General features: G+C 40.7%; 1 protein-coding gene and 1 long non-coding RNA gene across 9 annotated transcripts in view; one reads left to right on the forward strand and one right to left on the reverse strand.

Moving 5' to 3' along the window:
- Positions 1-3,244: 3,244 nt before the first annotated feature.
- Positions 3,245-8,766, reverse strand: LOC111754479 (uncharacterized). The gene is made up of 2 exons (XR_010042769.1): positions 8,639-8,766; positions 3,245-4,825 (listed from the first exon to the last, which is right to left on the reverse strand). It is a non-coding gene; the product is annotated as an uncharacterized LOC111754479 (long non-coding RNA).
- Positions 8,767-9,883: 1,117 nt separating this feature from the next.
- The window catches only part of Tbc1d32 (TBC1 domain family member 32), a 227,335-nt gene continuing 217,659 nt past the window's right edge, over positions 9,884-19,559 (forward strand). For all 8 annotated transcript variants that reach the window (XR_010042767.1, XR_010042768.1, XM_063235087.1 and 5 more), the window contains exons 1-2: positions 9,884-10,161; positions 18,792-18,953. Coding sequence is in view for 6 of the 8 variants with exons in the window: in XM_063235087.1 (XP_063091157.1) it covers positions 10,007-10,161; positions 18,792-18,953 (317 nt within the window). In the remaining 2 variants the exon portion in view is untranslated. The remainder of the gene's footprint in view (positions 10,162-18,791; positions 18,954-19,559) is intronic.

A 19,559-nucleotide genomic window follows, 5' to 3' on the forward strand; every position in this document is an offset into this window, starting at 1 on the left:
AAAAGAAGAATTTAAATTATAATTATTTGCAGATGACATGATACCTACATAGAAGACCCCCAAAATTCCATTGAAAGACTCCTACATATAATAACTAAATTCAATTGTGTAGCTGGATGAAAAGTCAACACTCAAAAATCAATAGCATTCCTATACACAAACAACATACTTATTGAGAGAAATAAGAGAAGCCACTCCCTTCACAACAGCATCCCCCCCCCCCAATGAAATACTTAGGAGTCAATGTAACAAAAGAAGTAAAAGATCTATTCAGGGAAAATTATAATACACTAAAAAAGAAATTGAAGACGATCTCAGGAAATAGAAAGACATTCCTTGTTCATGGGTAGGAAGTATAAATATCGTGAAAATGGCCATTCTCCCAAAATTGTTTTACAGATTTAATGCAATTCCAATGAAAAACCACTAGCATAGCTCACAAATCTAAAGAAATAATTTCTAGAATTCATCTGGAACCAGAAAAGACCTAGAATAGCAAAGGCAGTTCTGAGCAACATAGGCAAGGCAAGAGGCATCACAAGCCCTGACTTGAAGTTATATTACACAGCTACTGTAATAAAATCAGCATGGTACTGGAGTAAAAATAGACCTGAAGATCAATGGAATAGATTCGAAGATACAACTACAAATACAAACATACTCCGTCACCTTATCATTGATAAAGGGGCCAAACATGTTCACTGGAAGAACGACAGTCTCTTTAATAAATGGTGCTGGAAAAACTGGCTCTCCATATGCTGAAAATTAAAACTAGACCCATGCCGATCACCATGTACTAAACTAAAGTCAAAATGGATCAAAGATCTAAATATTAAAACAGAAACACTAAATCTTCTGGAAGACAAAGTAGGTAAAAATCTTGAAGATATAGGGGTAGGTAGAGAATTCATGAACAGGAATCAAATCGCATGGGAACTACTTCCCAGAATTAATAACTGGGATCTCATCTTATTAAAAAGTTTTTGCATGTCAAAAGAAATCTCTGAGTTAAAAGAAAACCTATAAATTTTGAAAAAAATCTTAGTCAACTGTCCCTCAGACAAAGGACTTCTGTCTAGAATGTAAAAAGAATTTTAAAAAATCAGACCCTCAAAATTCAAAGACCCAATTCAAAAATGGGCATCTGAAATGAATACACAGTTCTCAGATGAAATAAAAATGGCAAATAAATACATGAAAAAATGTTCAACACCACAGTTAACATTTATAGGATTAGAACAATTTTGCATGTTTATATCTGGGGATCTAAGGAATTCTTGAAGATCACTATGTAAAATAACAATCTTAGTTATGTTCCTACCACCTTATTTTGAAGGCCTATATCATCATTTTGGGCTCTTTGCTATTTTTAGTTATTTGTCTTTTTTGTTTCTTGTTTTTCTAGTTATCTGTTTTACTTTCCTTTGTTTTGTTTTATTTTTCCCTTTAATACAGAAAGGACAGGTACACATGTGGAGACTTTTACATGCCTAGAACCTCTCCGAAACAGTTTATGAGAATTGATTATCTGATGTGTGATGAAATGAACAGCTACTTCGAAGAAAAAGACATTACGGTATCCACTGCTGATTCTGTATCTTGATGCTGTGAAATCCAGTAATGCTTTTATTCATTGTTCAGAGTTGTTTTAGTCTGTTTTGTTTTGTTTAACTTCAACATACACAAAGCTATATTGAAGAGAACCACAGACATTATGGAGCCATTGTTAATTTTCCTATTGTCTGGTTTTGAAAGCCTTTAATGCCTTCATTACTCTATTCTGATCAGTTTTATACTATTTTGTTTTGTAAGAATTCATTGTGGGTGAAGATATAGACAACTATTTAGAAGAAAACAAAAGACATTACAGTAGCCACTGTAGATCTCCTGTTGTCTTGCTTTGAAATCTGTCACATTTTCTTCTGATTTGCTTTGTTATGTTTACTTTTACCCTTTTTAAAATCAAATAAAAAAATAATCATTCACATTAAGATTTTGAGTAGCTGGCATTATTAGCATATTATTAGAATATAGCATAAGTCTGTTGTGAAATATTTAGAAAGTTTCCAGTGTTGTAATGTTACAAATAATGCACCTATGAACATCCTTATAATAAATCATCAGCTGCATCTTTGACCCTTGAGTAGATTCTAAGAAATGGAGTTGCTGATTCGAATGTTATTGGTATTTGTCAGTTTCCTTTCCAGGAAGATTTTATTCTAGCAGCACTGTTGACTAATTATTTCACTGCCTGTTATTTATCCACAGGTATATATGTATATTTTTTTCTTCTTCTGAAACTTGGCTAATTTTGAAGGTTTGAAATGTTGACAGTTATTTTCCCCCAGGTCCTGGAGATTGAAATTAAGGCCTTCACATCTATTTTCATCATATATATTTGAGTTTTTTCTGTTTATAATTGGGTTTTATGGCTAATTTGAATTTTTAATAATTAGAGAATTATTTTGTAAAATAATTTGCTTCTTTTATCACTAGAGATTAAGTTTAAAATATCCCAAAGGAAAGCAACTTTAAGGATTACCAGTCTTATTAAAAATTCACAATGAAAACAATAACTGTATGGCTACTTGTATTTATTTGCTTTTAAGTATACATTGTAAGCAATGGAATTTCAATAAAATTATATATAAAGAATAATTTTCCCTAGGATTGGTGTTATAAAACTAGTTTAGGAAAAAAGTAGGAATAAAAAGTTACTTAAATTTGCGTAATCTTGAGTTCAGGTAGCTTTTATAAAACTGGAGGCTAGAGGTTATGTGTATTAGATGTCTATATTTGGTGATTTATGAGCATAGCTGTGATGCCATTTTTTTCCCATGGTTCTGCTCACTTACTTTTCACCATTCAACTGATGTGTCTGTGCTTTTGTGATTTAAACAAACACCCTGCATATGCCTGAAGTCCCTGCTACTCACAAGGCTGAGGTGGGAGGATCATGAGTCCTGAAGTCTGAATCAAGCCTGCGCAATGTAGGGAAACCCCATCTCTAAAACAATTCCTGTAATAAGCTATCATCCCGAGTGGTCAACAGAGAAGATGGCAGGCATTTTCAGTTACATTACCACAATACCAAGTTACCATACCAGGTTATTAACCAGTTCTACATGACAGCAGCTGATTGGCTCAGGCTTGCTCACTGCATATATCTGCAATTTTGGGGTTGACAAAAGGAGAAGCTTTCTAATATGGTTTTGGAAAGGAGAAGCACAGTTGGATAGTCCCCTGAAACTTGCCATGGTGTGTGACTCAGGGCAGCAGTATAAGTTTTGCTGTCTTTGCTGCTTCAGTGAACCCATTGCCTGCGTGATGTCTCATTTGTCTACTATAATGTATAATTTTGGTCTTTAATATCTATATCTAAATAATCAGATATTTTTGAGAATTAACTACTCAAAGGTTCCTTAATCCTGTCTCTTCATTGGTCACCAGCACTTGGGCTAATCAGGGAATGAATGAATCTTGAAATTCACGACCAGTGTCAAGTAGAGCATCAATTGTCCTATTATAGAATTACTTTGTTTTGAGCTTTCAGTCACACTATATGAACACATCAATTACGTGTGTTTATTTAAAAAATTGTTTAGAATACTGAAAATCTTCTTAGAAATATGTAATACTTTAATAGCCAAGAAGTATGCACAACCTCAAATTTCTATCAACAAGTAAACAGATAAACAATTTGTGGTATATTCAAATGCTAGAATACTACTAAGCAATGAAATATAAGTATGCATACAAAATATGAGCAAATTTCATGATCCTTATGGTGCTTTTAAACAGGAAGTCAAGCTAATACATACTATATGATCGTATTTATCTATAAAAATGCAAACAAATCTGTAATAAAGTAGTTGAGTGGCTGCAGATGGTAGAGAAAGAGTGAGGAGGGACGGAAGTGAAGGGTTATGACAGAATTCCAGGAAGCTTTTGAGGGTAACAAGTGACTTCATTATCTTGATTATGAAGTGATTTTACAGGTTCATGCATATATCAAAACATCAAATTCAATACTTTATGCAAAAAAGCAAAGAAATATGTGGCAGCTCATTATTATTGCTAGTATAAAACTATAAATTCTTATGTAGTAATAAGTTGAATTTTGCTTGTATGTAAATTTTACTATTCTTTTCTCATAGACTTATATATTTATTGAAAGAAGTATTTTTTATTGACAAAAGATACTTTTAAATTTGAAAGGGCTAGATTCCACAACCTTAACATTTCTTGGTTCTACATATGTGTATGGATATGAAATCATATGTGGAATAAAATAAAAAATATGAATAATACACATATAATTTATTTTTAAAGCATATTTTCAAGTAATTTTAAAAAATGGGTAATTATAGGTATGTGAGACAAGAGATTAATGTTAAAGATGAAAACTTGTACTCAGGCTAGGATAGGTGAACAAGTCAAACAAGAACTCAGCAAGTTAGTCAGCTCTGAGAATTTAAACTGAGTTCAAGCTATATTCATGAACAAAAGATTTATTTTCTAGACTACATGCTGCTGTTTGCCACAGTAGTAAAAATGGTAGGTTGACTTTCTTACCTCCAGATGCAGACTTTGTGAAGGCTGTGGCCCTATCAGAAACACTTCCAGATTATTTTGTAGTTTGTGCTCTGGGTGTGAAGGTGATTCTGAAAATCAAACAGAGTCATCCAATTTGGGAAGTAGAAATGCTACGAGTTTTCTTCATTATGTTTATGATGGAACACATGGGTGTTGAAATGTGACACTTCTTGCAGCAGGATGCCATACTTTTTTGTCTCTAGCATCTTCTTATGTTTGGAAGCAATTTCTATGAAGATAGGGGACATATTTTAGTCTCTATAAGTAGGTCTGTGGGCTTTGACTGGGATTTGTGCTGATCATAGAAGTTCCTGGACTCCACCTTCCTGCCACTGAATTCAGCTATTGTCCCTTATTCTTTTTTTTTTTTTTTTTGTCTTTTTTCTTTTTATCGATACCAGGTATCGAAATCATTCCTGCTTGCTTGCAAGGCAGGCACTTACGCTGCTGAGCTAAATCCCCAGCCCCCACTGTCCCTTATTTTTAAATGTCACTGTCACACAGTGGCACAGAAGTAGCTTTTCTACTGAAGGGTCAGTTTTCAGTGACCTGGGAGAATTCCTAGAGGCTAGATATAATTTTCTTCTTTTGCCTTTCTAGTAACTTCATTAACTCATGTATTCGTATTTCTTTTTTTTTTTTTTTTTTTTTTTTGGTCTTTTCCCTTTTTATCGGTACCGGGGATCGAACTCACGACTGCCTGCTTCCAAGGCAGGGGCTTATGCCGCTGAGCTAAACCTCCAGCCCCGTATTCGTATTTCTTAACACCCAGATTAGTTTTTACTTTCTGACCTGAACCATGACTGATCTAGCCAACTAGAAATAATGTGTATAATTGAAAAGTTGCGATTTGTGGCAGACAGCTAGTTCTCCACTAATATTCATCCTGCCCTCTGCTGACTGTCACTGAAGAGCTTGTTTTGATTTATCCAGAGGCTCCTCGTGTAGTTTCTTCTACAGCTACCTTGTGTTCATGTTACTATGAGACACCAACAGAAGGCTATGTCAAGTTGTATGAAACTCCTGTTTCTCTTTTAGGATGGCTGAGAAACAGAGGTAATGGTGCAAGCTGGAGGAGCCACCCTGGGTGCAAAGCTAACAAATATTGTTGATGCAAAGCTTCCCTGACACCATGCAGAGCTGATTATCTCTGGACACCTGTCTTTTTAATTTTTATCTTAAAGAGGGTAAAACAAAACAGAACAAAGCAGATCCGAACAGAACACTGCAAATGACACAGGATTTCAAAGCAAGACAACAGGAGATCAACAGTTACTACCATAATGTCTCTTGTTTTCTTCAAAATAGTTGTCCATATATTCACACACAATGAATACAAGCAAAACAAAATAGTATAAAACTGATCATAACAGAAGAATGAAAGTGTTACAGGCCTTCAAAACCAGACAATAGGAAAATCAACAATGGCTACCATGATGTTTGTTGTTCTCTTCAAAATAGCTATCCATATATAACTTCATATATATTGAAATTAAATAATACAAAACAGACTAAAACCAATCTAAACAATGAACACCTATCTTTCTTAAACTACTCTTTTTATTCTTGCTTTTAACAGAAGCTCAGATTGTAACCTAAACTAACAGAAGGTATATGTGAACCCTGATATTGGAACTAAGTTTGAAAATGCCTGTTACTTGATCACCAAGTATTACTTGGATTAATGAGGTGGCCTGCACAGTGTGTTCACAGGAATAAGAACTGGAATAGCTCCTCTACAGTTTTTAGATGCAAGGTCTTCTGGTAGTAGGGTAGTAATATGCCCTCAAATCAGAACATAATAAAGCATTTAAAAAACTGTACTGAAATGAGGACTTCAAAAGCAAGCTTATTACACTAAATGCACAGAAGAACTCTGCAGAAGAGGGAAAAAGAATCTTGAGTTTGGTACAAGCCTATAAGTAGGACAGTGAATGTGTGACAGGTTTGCTTTCAGAGTGCTGAGGGGTCATTTTGCTATATCATGTTCAAAGCTGGGTTAGATCACAGACTAATTCCAAAAGTTGTTTAGACCAACAAGTTAGGTAGCATTAGTCAGCAAGCCCAATAAATATGGAAAAATAATAATTCAAGTTCTTTTTCTAGACATAGAAGACGACTTTCAGAGCCAAGCACTGACATTTTGGATAAATGACCAAGCACTACATGAGGCTTTTGCAATACTTTTCCATCAATAAATTTGTGATTTTCTTTTTAAACATTATTTATTTTTATTTACTTTTTAATCAAGTGAGATTATCTCTCTAGGAAGAGGCAGAATCTATTCTAAAACAGGTGATTCTCTTCTGGATATTTTCCCAGAAGAAATGAAAACATCACACCACAGCGATATATTATAGCAGCACAATTTGTAATAGCTAAATCTTGGAAACAACCCAACTGCCCATCAATGGTGGAATGGATAAAAAAGATGTGATATTTTTACTACATAAGTAATACTACTCAACTATAAAGAACAATAAACTTGAGGCTTTTATAGGTAAATGGACACATTTAGAAACTGTATGAATAAGTGAAATAAATCAGACTTACATGTGTAAACACTGAGTGTAAACACTAGTGTAAAAACTGAAAGAGTAAATAAGATTCAAAAGTTACAATAGATACAGTAAAAGGGAGAGAAACTGCTCAAAGGAAACTTTTATTTTTTGATCAATCTTGCATGCCTGTATCTGGTAGCCTGAGAGATTACTTTGAGGATAACAATACACAATATAACAACAACTGTTAAATTCCTATAATCTTGTTTTGAAATCCTATATTGCCATTGTTTCGTCATTTTGTTTTTTGCTTGATTTTTTTAATTTAAAATAAAAAATAAATAAAACATGGGATCTCCAAAATATAGAAGCCTTCAATTACAGATATGGTAATTATGTCTCCCCAGTTTCACTTCAGTTTATTATCTAAAAAGAAAAAACAATTTTAACAATTGAAAAATTTGAAATGGTTCACTGTCTTACTAATTTGTAAAAGTTGAACCTGGTCAAGTTCTATGAAAATGTACACTTCAAAGTTGTAGAAATGGGCAACAATGCCAATAATATCCAAAAATTATTGAGTACTTTCTTACATCCAAGGTCTTTGCATTTAATACATGAATGCTCACTGCAAGTTCATGAGTCCCAAGATCCTGCCATGCTTACAGTTATGTATTTTAAAGATAAGACAAATACACAAAAACCACATATAGGTCGTTGACTCTGTCAACTTGGCGTTTTATGTTTGGAGCAAACAGTACCTTGGCCAAAGTCCACCATGCATTAAATACACATAAGAAATACCAGTCTGTGCCATGATCAGAAGCTTATTTTCTCTTTTTTCTTTTCCTGTTTTCTCCTTCCTTCCTTCTTTCTTTCTTTCTTTTTTTCTGAGACAGAGTCTGTGCCTGGCTTTTATTTTCAGGCTGGCTTTCAACTCACTTTGTAGCCTAGGATGGTCTCAAACTCGCAATGATCCTCTGCCTCTCCCTCCCAAATACTAGGGTTATAGGTGTGTGCCACCATGCTTGGCTAGAAGTTTATTTTCTTAAGAAAACAGAATGACATTGAACTGACCCATGGAACTCCATAACATACTTATCATTTTGGATTCATGCACAGTGGCTTATAGGGGTAGACTCCAGGAGCAATCTCTTAAAGAGTGGAAACAAAATGAGGAAAATTTCAATGTACTGTTTTTTCACCAAAGGTTTTGGTCAATCATATGAGGAACTTGGGAGCAGGATAGTGCTTAGGGATTAAAGGATGAGTAAAAACACAAAGTGGATGGGGTGGGTCACAGCATGTAATCTCAGCATTCTGTAAGGCTGAGGCCGGAGGACTAGGAGTTTAAACTCAACGGGGCAAATTAACTTTTGTACTGACCCATTCCTCAGCAGCAGTGTGGGAGTATTGTATGGGCTGTAACTTGGCTGGCTCTTCCTAACTTGGACAGGATTATGGTGTAGAGATTCACCTGGGCTGGTCACTAGATAAGGAACTATCATCACCCAGTGCAGTTTCTTGCAGTGTGATCATACCTGATATTCCATGGTGGTGTCCCCAGAATCCAGCTGTGTCTCATGACTTGCAGGATAAATTCCAGTGCCTTAGATTGCCTCACAAAGCCCTTTCAGGTATGGCCAGGGGAGCACTCTAGCCTCACTTCTTTTTGACCCTATGAAACTGCAAAGCCATTGTTGTCCATGCTCAGCCTGACATAGAACGTTTCCAGTGTGTTCTCAGCTCCTTTCTCTCCCACTTATGCATTGGATTCAAACCCAAGCATGGATTCTCAGGGGCCCTAAACAGCGGTGTTCCTCCAGCATGGGCTTAGTGGTACTGAAAGGTTTTGCCCCAGAAGGGACACTGTAGCCGGTAAAGCCTTGGAGGCAGAACCAAGGGGCTCTATCTTGAGGTCATCTTTCCCGCCCCTAGGAATTAACATGTGGCGCGAAATGAATACCAATGGGCTACCTGTGCATCACTAATGCCCCTTAGGCAACACCCCAAACCTAAGCTACATGTATGCCCCCACACCACGTGTCTGGCGGAGAGAATGCCGGGCCCTGAAGAGAATGCCAGACGCCGGAGGGTCAGGGGTCTCTCCCCACGTTCTTAAAGTAAAGGTCTCTTATATTTCACACTTATCTTTTCAGCCGCGCCAAAATCCTATCAGATGGTTCCCCTCCGCGCCGAGAATTCTATCAGTACCGTGCTGTAACTGTTGGGTTCCGTTTCGGAGAGATGGTGAAGTCGTCCCCTGGCGGTTCCTGTAAAGGAGCTGAACAGGTGCCAGCTGTGTGAGGATCCAGCATTTCAACCCTGCTTATACTTCAGCTGAAACTTCTACTTCATTATTCACCAGTGCACGTTTGGTATCTGAAAGGCTTTTCAGACTATTTCAGTGCAATTTTATTCTCCATCCTCTACCGAGTCATCCCTTTTCCTCGCACCCGCGATGCCCAGGTTTGCGTGCTTGTGTTCACCCCAGCCTTCTTTAGGAGTCTCGCCTTCCCGCTAAGAAGGCCATATTGATGCACTGACGTAAGGTACTGTCGACGATGCGCTGACGTCACGCGATGCGACGGAGTTCCACCGTCCACCCTCCCGTCTGAGCGTCGCTGTAGGTCTGTTACCGTTATTTGAGGCAGTCTGAGTTCTGTTGATGCTGAAGGTCGGCAGCGGCGAGAATCCAAGGCGAAGCCTAAGAGGACCCTTATTTCTCTGATTGGAGCTACCATGCTTTTTTGAGCAGCTTGAAGTGGCTGAGGCCCCACTTGCAGGCGTGCGCCGCAGTCTCCTAGGCAACGACGCTCCGCTTGGGCCACGCAGGGTGGCGGCGCGCGTGCGCAGTGAGGGGGCGCCCTGCGCAGCTTGTGTGTCTGGACTTAGGGTTCCCGGCGAGGATGGCGCGCGTGTGTCCCGAGGACGAGGCGCGGCTGCAGGCCATGCTCCGGCAGCTGTTCCGCAGCGTAAAGGAGCGGATCACGGGCGCGCCGTCCCTGGAGTGCGCGGAGGAGGTGCTGCTGCGCCTGGAGGAGACGGACGACAATTTCCACAAGTAACGCGGCGGCCGCCGGGCCGGGGTTCTCAGCCCAGCCAGCGTATCCCAGTCCTCCTGGTTTTCCCCCAGAGCATACAGTAACACCCAGGGCCGACAACTTCTGTTCCTCCCGGTCCCCTCCGCAGAGCAGCGCCTCCGCGGCCTCTGGGCCTTGGCGCTTGCGGTGGGGTCGCTCAGGCCTCCACCTAGCGCTGCGAGAAGCTGGTGTGAGGGGGCGGGCCGCTTCCGCGGGGTCCAGATCCCTGGATGTCAGGTGGCACCCCGGCTCTGGGCCTCCCAGAACCTGCGGACGTAGGGGTGCTCAGCGTCTTTGGGAACCCGTGCTTTTCATTTGATTTTGTGTATATAATTTCAGTTAAGCCTACGAATTTAATCACCTTCTTTGCCCTGTATCCTCTTTATTATGAGTATGGCAACATTTTAAAGTACAGCGTCCGCAATTCTTTGTGATCTCAGCCAGGACATTTAAAAGCTTTCTTGCAGATTATTAGGTACACTGGTGATCTGTTTAGGGAATTTAAGTACTTCAAAACTGCACACAGTAGTTTGTGTTTACTTGCAGTTTTATGGGGTGTCATTTACAGTTTCTCAAGGGAACTTTAAAAAGTGCAAAGGGCCTTTGTTTCTACGATTCTGACATTTTTCGTATTTAGTAGTACATATTTTCTTCGTATTTCCATGTTTTTTTTGTTATTTCCTCTTTAGATCCACTTTGATAGCTAATTAAATGAACGACAGTTTCCTGTATTTTAGAAGTGCCAGAGTCCTGTTTTTATTGGCCAGCTGTTGATTTGTATTTGAACAGTAGAATCTTCAATACTAGTTTGGTTATTAATATTCATAAACTAGTGGTAATTTAACTTACATAACTCTCCATCGAGCACTAAACTTGGGGTTCTATTTGTGTTTCACATGCATTTATTTTTGAAATCTAATGAGCTGGTTTTCATTAGAATCATATTGTAGGATTTTTTTCCAGATTTTTCCAGATTTTCCTGTTTTTTTGGTTTTTGGGGTTTTTTTTTTTGGTACATACGTGTGTCTGTGTGTGTGCGCGTATGTGTTTGAGACAGGGTCTCATTATGTAGTTTAGGATGGACTTGAACTCATGGTAGTTCCTCCCACCTCACCCTCCCAAGCACTGAGATTACTGGCATGTGTCAACATGCCCGGCTTACTTAGATGTTCAGACTCACTTGCAAAAACCTTTTATTAGTATCTCCTTACATTTAAATACTTTTAGTATCAGTGATTAGTGCCTTTTTCTATTTGTACTTTTCCTCTTTTCTCCACATCTGTGGGGCATATTACAGGTATATTAATCTTACTAGCCTTTTCAAAGAACTAGTAAGATTAATATACCTCTAATTTCGTTTCTTTTTTTTGGATAGCAGGGATCGAACTCAAAACCTTGCCAGATGAGCGCTGAGGCCGCTGAGCTAAATCCCTGGACCCCAAAGAACCAGATTTTTACTTTTTGATTTGATTTGATTTTTTTGAGACAGGTCTTACTACAATCCATGCTAACCTTGAACCATGGAACCCAGGCTGGCCTCAGTGTGTGTTCCTCCTGCTTCAGCCTCTGATGCCTGGCATTATAGCTGTGCACTACAGCACAGATATGTTTATTTTTCCTTCCATAATTTTTGCTCTTCTTTTTTTTTCTCTTTTGGAAACTTTAAGTTTTTTTGTAATGAGTGCTTAGTTCATTAATCTCTTGTATTTTTCTTTTTTGGTGAAAACATTTAAAACGGCGTTTGCCTACCCGGACAGTGTTAGCTGTATGAATTTTAAAATGTTTTCAAGTTAAAATTGGGTCATCATACTTTCTCTCCACGACTTTCGTAGTGCTGTCTTCTTCAGTTTATTCAGTCAGGTGAAGTAAATGCTTGCTGATTACCATATAGCATTATTTAAAGGGATTTAGTTGTAGCCTGCCTAAAAAGATTGAGTGGGTAATAAATTGTAGTGCTTAGGTAAAGAAAGCAGGAGGAAGTCTTCACCATCTTTATAGATTCCTACAGTCCCAGAATTGCTTGGGATTGTAATTATCGGTCGTCGTATTTCTCTTTTCACTAGCAAACCTCTCCTCAAACACTTAGTGTTCTTGAATCACTTGGTCATGTCTTCCATGGGTTTTATACAGATCTTCTAATTCTCACTGTTGAAGTCTTGGTTTTTTATACCTGCTACTGTCTTATTAGCAGGAAAAATAATCTTATCAAAAGACTTACAAGGGAACCTGGGGCTTCTGGGGATTAGCATTTTTTCAGGAAGATAGTTTTCAATACAGGTGAGTTAAAAAATGATGTCATTTCGGGCAGCATAATCAAATAAAATGGGGAAACGCAGGATAACCCTAACTAGGATTTGTTCTGTGGGCTCTTACTTCTGCTTTCCAGAGTGTCTTGCATTTTTCTGTCTTAAACTGTACAGTTCTATAAAAGATTCAAGCTCTCCTTTTTTCTGAGTGGCAGAAGGGGTCTGTGAGTGGACAAGAGTTGTGGTATGTTGCTTTACTTACATGTGTATGTGTTGTGTAAGTGTGAACACCCATTGGCCCCTCAAGAAACAAATAGCTCTGTTTCTCAAACTTTGCACACAACAATCAGCTAGGGAAACACTTGAAAACGTCCATGCTGAAAAGCAGTGCTCCTGAGTAGAGAAATGCCCAAGGACCGCATGCGTACTTCAGTAATTACTATATGCATGTCTGGTAACTTTATCATAAGTCACAAGCTCATTCTTTTGCCTAAAAAAGATCAAGGAGATCCAAAATACTTGTTCTTTCCCTTGCATAGTTTTTTACACATTAGTTTGTCATACAATCCTGTTGGTAAACACAATCTTTTTTTTTTTTGGTGGTACTGGGAATTGAACCCAAGGACTTTGCCCTGAGCTACATCCCCAGCCCATTGTTAATTTTAAAACTTTGAGACAGTCTTGCTGACTTTCCAGGCTGGGCTTGACCCTGTGATCCTCCTGCCTTAGCATCCCAGAATGCTGGGTTAACAGATGTGTGACATCACACTTGTTTCCAGTGTCAGCATTACAATTCATAATTTATACTAGTAAGATAATTTTAAAACATCTTTAGTGATAATTTTTAAGTAGATCATTTAAGTATTTATTGGTTATTTAAACAACTATAAAGATGTTTTCTTGAAATAAACTTGTACTAATTAGGTCTTCCATGTCTTTGTGTTATAATAATCATCTCTGTATCTGCATATTTTGTTAACATTGTGGGCATGCCAGAAATTCATCATGGAAAAATAGTCATTACACTTTCTTGGAAAATGTAGATAATAAAGCTGGAGAAGAAAGAATGGAAAAATGAATGTTCTTTTATCCAACTTGGTAAAATTGTCCTATGTGAATGTGAAAAATTTCATTCTCACCAGTAAAGAAATTCCAGGCATAGACTGTGTATTTCAAAGGAGTTGCTTCTGACGGGTGGTGATGTTCTTAGCTTTCCTTATTAGCAAGTAAGGTTTAAGTGTCTGGCTTTGAGGATTTATCTTTCTTTCTTTTTTTGTTTGTTGGTGGCAGGCATTGAACCCTGGATCTTGTGCTAGCTAAACACGTGCTGAACAACATCCTTACCCCTGGAGGAATATGTTGAAAAGATAGATTTGCTTGATTTGGCAGTAACATCATTGAAATCAAATTTTATTTTCTTCTCATTGTTACTTTTAATAAAATACATGTGTTAATAAAATTTAATAATAAAATAGTGGTGAGATAAATGTCAGAGTAACGAAACTGCTCTGTGTAGTGAGAGCTGTTTTCACGGGTTGTGCTCACCTTTAGTATGAAGCTGTAGTTGAGCAGGGCCGGGTGTTTTCCCTAAGGGTGTGGGATTGGTCAGTGAAGACCTGGAACTTACATCTCAGGCAGATTTGGTTCCCAGATTTCTAGAAGGGTAACAGTTATAAACTTGTTTATTCATTGTCCACATCATGTCTTCAGTAAGTTACAGTAGTCTTACATGCCACCTTAGCCAAAAGTCCTGGACGTGAGATACAGCAATCCCAATTGTGGAAAAATGGAGACTGAGCAGTATCCACAGACTTTAGTTAACAGAGGAGGAGGGGGGAGTTGTGTTTTACAATCCACAGCAAAGCCCTGTGGCCCTTATTTGTCACAGGCTTTGTCTTTCTCTGACCATCAGGCGTCCTGTGTCTGGAAGTGTTAGTGCAGAAGGGTCTGAGGGAGAGGGCCTCACTGTGGTGCAGCAGATTTCAGTTCAACCAGGAAGGTGTACGTAGAAAAAGAGGGTGATACGGAGCTTTGAAGGAAGTTTGTATTTCTTAAATAAAACAACCAGCTGGTTCTCTAGCACCTTGTGGTCTGGGTTTGTAATGCTTGGGGTGTGAGTGTGGAGAGGCCCTGGTCTGCTCTGTGGATGCGTTTTTTTGGCTAGATTTAAAAAGAATAAAAGCAATAATTAAAACTTGGGGGTTAGCGTCCGAAAAGTCAGTTTTGGAGCTTTTCTGAGAACACCGAAGGATTAACAGTGGGCTTGTGCTCCTGCAGGGCTCGACACAGGGGCCATGTGAAAGCCTACCCCCAGGCTGGGGCGCCCTGGACAGTACCTACCTTTCCAGGGCCTGCCATGACTTACAGGATGGCTTTTGGGAGGCGCTTTCAGCAGCTAGGGCTTTACTTGTAGACAAAATAAGTCAACTGTTTATCTTCCAGAAAATCTTAATTTCATAAAGTGCTGCAGCAGGACTATTTCATGTAAGAACCTGTGGTCCCTTTGACCTTCTGGGTTAAGTGTGGACTTTGTCAATCCTAGAAAGTGGCTGTCACACTGCAGATTGCAGTGCAGGCCACACAGTGCCTGACTTCATAGAACTGTTTTTCCCAGCCCCGTGACAATAATGATTTTCCATGCTGGGTAGTTTTAGAAGAACAAAATGACTTCTAGGAATTTGGGGGACCTATTGTGAATTTGCACAAGGTGAGTTGCAACACAGACTGATGTAGTCAGTTTCACTTGAGGAATAGAAGGGCCACTTGAAGGGCTGGGTTCCTTCATTTGGGATCTATGGCTGTCAGCCCAGAGCCACCAGGAGCCCGGCAGCCTGGAAGTCCCAACATGATAAAGGACTTTCCATACTGGAAGAGATTTTTATTATTATTTATTATTTAAGATCTCAAAGTAGCACTAACCTGGTAGGGTTAATAGGGCCCTTGGGTTCATTTAACTCGAAAGATAAACCAAAACCTTGAAATGTTTGGAGTAAGTTTCCTGGGAGATACTGTTGTCATCATAGATAAAATGGATGTTATTAGAAAAACATTTGGTTATGTGAGTTCCCAAAGAGTAGATTTAAATTATTTTCTTGCACAATTGCTGTTTACAGCTACTGTGAAATGGTAGATTTTTTTAAAATGTGTCTTATTTAAAATGATATCCTCAGGCTGGCACTTTTTTTTTTTTTTTTAACTTTTTATCCGTACCGGGGACCGAACTCATGACCACCTGCTTGCAAGGCAGGTACTTATGCCCTGAGCTAAATCCCCAGCCCTAAAATGATATTCTCTTAACCTGATTGAATATATTTTACTAATGAGCTTGTGTTATTTCTTAACTGCTACAATTATAAAAATACCATTTCTGTTATTTTTTGGTTGGGCTTTGTAACAGAGCTTACATAAAAATTCTATTTCTCAATTAAAATTGTTTTTCCTGATTTCCTGGCTTCTGTCACAGAGATGGAGCTGATAAAACTGAGGAGTGAGGATAACTTTTGGGTGTAATCGGTGCCTTGGTGGATGGAGGTAGGGTAGGAGTTGGTGGAGGGACCCCTTCCTAACCGTGGCTGTTAGGGACCTTTCCAGCTGTTAGGGCCTCCCCATACCTGCTCCCCTCCTAGCCTCTCCGCCCTTTTGTCCTCTGCACACCTGAGCACCTGCACACAGCACTGGGTGTTTGAGTGGGTCAACCTAGAGTCTGTCTTTCCAGCCCACCCCACGGCCTTCGTGGGGACTCTCATCACCCTAGAAGAACAAACTTCCCTCATTCCAGCCCCCTCCTGTTCACAGCACCCACTCGCACTGACCTCTTATTCCTCAAAGCTCAGGGCTCCTCTCATCCAAGACCCAACAGGTCCACAGGCCCTCCTCTTACATCCTGTGTGACCTTGGTAAAGCAATTTCCCTCAACCTGGTTACTCTCCTGCCCTTACCAGACCTGTCACTTGGTCACAACTGGTCCCACGACTGCCTACAAATTGTGCACCAAGACCTCAATTGCTTTCCCAGCATCCGTCAGATGTGTCTCCCCCAGCCCACTGCTCTGCCTTTTTCCCCTGGGTGTCTGCGTGTGCTATCATCTCTGACTCCAGAAATATAACTGATCTTCGACTGCACCTGACAGGCTAGACAGTCCTCACCCTGACACCCAGCTTCCACTCAACCCCCTGGCATCACCACGCATGTCAGCTCTGGTGACCAGCTGCCTCCCGCAGGGTCACCCATGGCAAACTCGGCTCCTCACATGTGCTTGTCCAGGAGCAGCCTCTCCACAGGTTGTCTGCTCTGCTGCTTTTCTCGCCAGAAAGGATCCTATCTCTTAACTTGGGGCAACAACCTGGCTAACAGAACCATCTGGAATATTGCCCTAACCTGAACACTCCAGTCCCTCCACGCCTGGCCTTACTCCTCCCTTTGTTCCTGACTTTCCTCCTCAGTACTCAAACTCCAGAATCGAATCCTGCGGCTCCAGTTCCAAACCAAATCCCTGACTGTTTGCCACTATTTACCTATAGCTGTACTTTCAGCTGTATTTTGATCCAAGTATTAATTACGTCCCTACTACATATAAGGTTCTGAGAGTGTCATGCAGGCCTGTGAGATTATCTTGTTAAATGCAGAAAGAATATGACAGTTTAGGTTCATGGAAATAGTGATTACTGTGGGTTGATTATTTAGTGTTAGTTTTACAAAATCTGGGTCTACTGGGGTCAGAAGCCAGGTAGACAATAAAGTAGATCCTATAACTACACACAACGGGAAGTAGTAACTACACAAGAGACAGGAAGTAGGTCATACAGCTACACATGAGACAGGAAGTAGGTCATATAGCTACACACAAAACAGGAAGTAGGTCAAATAACCACACAAGGTAGAAATCATGTAACTATACATGGCAGGAAGTAGATCACATAACTACACCCAAGGCAGAATTAGATCATATAACCACACAAGACATGCCCAGCTGGATGTCGGAAGGACAGTTCCTTATCTGAGGAGTGCAGGGCAGAGGCAGGAGGTGCATGCATGAGCAGAGGTGACATAGGAGCTTTGGCCTGGATTATGCCACCCTGATGAGGAGAAGGAGCGCAAAGTGGCCTGGACCGCCTGTTCCCAGGGAGGACAGGTTTGGGCAGCAGGAAGAGCCCAGGAGATGCCTCTTCTGTGCTGAATCGGAGGTTGAAACTCCGTGCAGAGTGTGTCTGGCAGCCTTTTCCTTTTTCTGGAAGCCACATAGTCCAAGTACCTTGTCCATAGCCTCTTGAGTTCTTGCAGATAATGAGACCAAGTAGACAGGATGTCCAGATTACAGATGAGGAAACTGCCACTGCCCAGGGGTGCGCTGCTAGGAAGTGGGGAGCCAGGGCCCAGGTCAGGCCTGTGAGTCCTGTCCAACTTCTGTCTTCCCACTGAGTCTTTGGTCAAGGTCTCCTCTGAGTGGCAGAGGCCTGTGGTTCTGGGGCTCTGGGAGCAGAGGTGCTGAGTGGCGAGGAGAAGCAGGAGTCTGTGGGAAGCAGCACGATGGAATGAGGCCCTGGGCTGCAGCGAAGGCAGCGCTCCCTCCCTGGAAGGAGGCTGCATCATTTCCTGGGGACTGAAGATGTGAATGGGCATCTCCCAGGCCATTCAGACCTCCTGCCCTGCACGCAGTGCGTTTTTTTCAGCTGGATGCCTTCTCTGTTGAGATATAAAAATTACCTATTCTAAATTACAGTTGTCATTTAGGGGGCCATGTTTAAATCGTGTTACTAAGTTATACTTTCTACCCTTCAATTTCAGTGAATATGCTTCATAAAATGATTAGTCACTTGGTGGAACATTTAGTTCTCTTATTGTCTGAGTTTGTAAGCTAATTTTAATATTAGTATCACCCTATGAAAAAAATATCCAATATATTGAATTTTCTGAGCCACTTCTGTCTGCAACCATAAACAAGAACCATTTACACAGAAACGCTTCTGGTGATGGAAACTCACCCCTTTCCTGCTGCATACTGTGACCTGGCTTGTTTTCCCTCATTAGCCTGAGTGATAACAAAATTCCCTAAGAATTCTTTCTGCACCCTTTGGAGTCACACAGATGGGAGTGCAGAAGCTCCCTGTTGCCCTGGGAGCTTTGGCATCCCTGTCCTGTCCCCTCCATCCCCAGCTCTGAGGAGTCCCCTTTGCCAAGGGCCCCAAGAGGTAGAAGTTGCAAAGCGAAAGCTTGGGGAACCTTGAGGAGTGCGGATGACTAAGCCAGTGTGGTCTTGGTTTAAGGTTAGGAATCTCAATGGATTTTTGGCCTAATGTTTCTTCTGAGTGTGGCTAATAAGCGAATTCGTACCACTTACTGCATTTATCTTTAAATATTTGTTCCAGCTATGAATTCGTTAAATACCTGAGACAGCACATCTGCAACACTCTGGGGTCAATGATCGAAGAAGAAATGGAAAAGTGCACTTCTGACCAGAATCGGGGCGAGGAGCCGGGCTACGATACGGTGGTGCAGCAGGTCACCAGGAGAGTCCAGGACTCCAGAGAGTGAGTGTGGCTTGCTCTTTGCAGCGCCTGCCTGCGCCCCTCCGCTCTCCACAGCGGCAGCATCTCTGTGCTCCCGCCCTGCCTCTTCCCTGACCTTCTTGTCCCTCTTGGCTCCTTTGTCGCTGATTCATAAAGGGTCACACATGAGCTGGCTGATTTTCTGCTTGTTGTCAGTATCTCCTCATTAGAATCCCATCTTACAAAGATGGTTTAATCGATGTATGTGTGTGTCTGTGTGTCTACCTTTAAATCTTTTACTTATTTCTGTGTCCTGTGCATGGAACATAAATGCCAGAGCCATCTTAGGTGCTGAGTGGATGTCCAGTGGCCAGTGCTGTGCAGTGTGTGTTCTGTAGTGCTGTGGTGTGTGTGGCATGGGTCCCAGGCTGCTGGCATCGCAGTCCCCAGTGTGTAGGGCTAACAGGCAGTAGAGTCTTACAGAGGTGGCTCAGGGCAGGGGGTTTGCTCAGAAGGAGCTGGAGGTCCTATGCACCTGGCTAGTTCCAGCGGAACGGTTGTGTTAATAAGCGAGACTGTCCTGTCCGTCCCCCAACTTGCCATCCCACTATGTGCCTCCACTCAGCGAGGTTCTTCACCAGCTTTGCA

This window comes from Cavia porcellus, unplaced genomic scaffold (assembly GCF_034190915.1).
Source record: "Cavia porcellus strain 051 isolate PalLab524CR breed Dunkin Hartley unplaced genomic scaffold, mCavPor4.1 scaffold_24, whole genome shotgun sequence".
Lineage (NCBI taxonomy): Eukaryota > Metazoa > Chordata > Mammalia > Rodentia > Caviidae > Cavia > Cavia porcellus.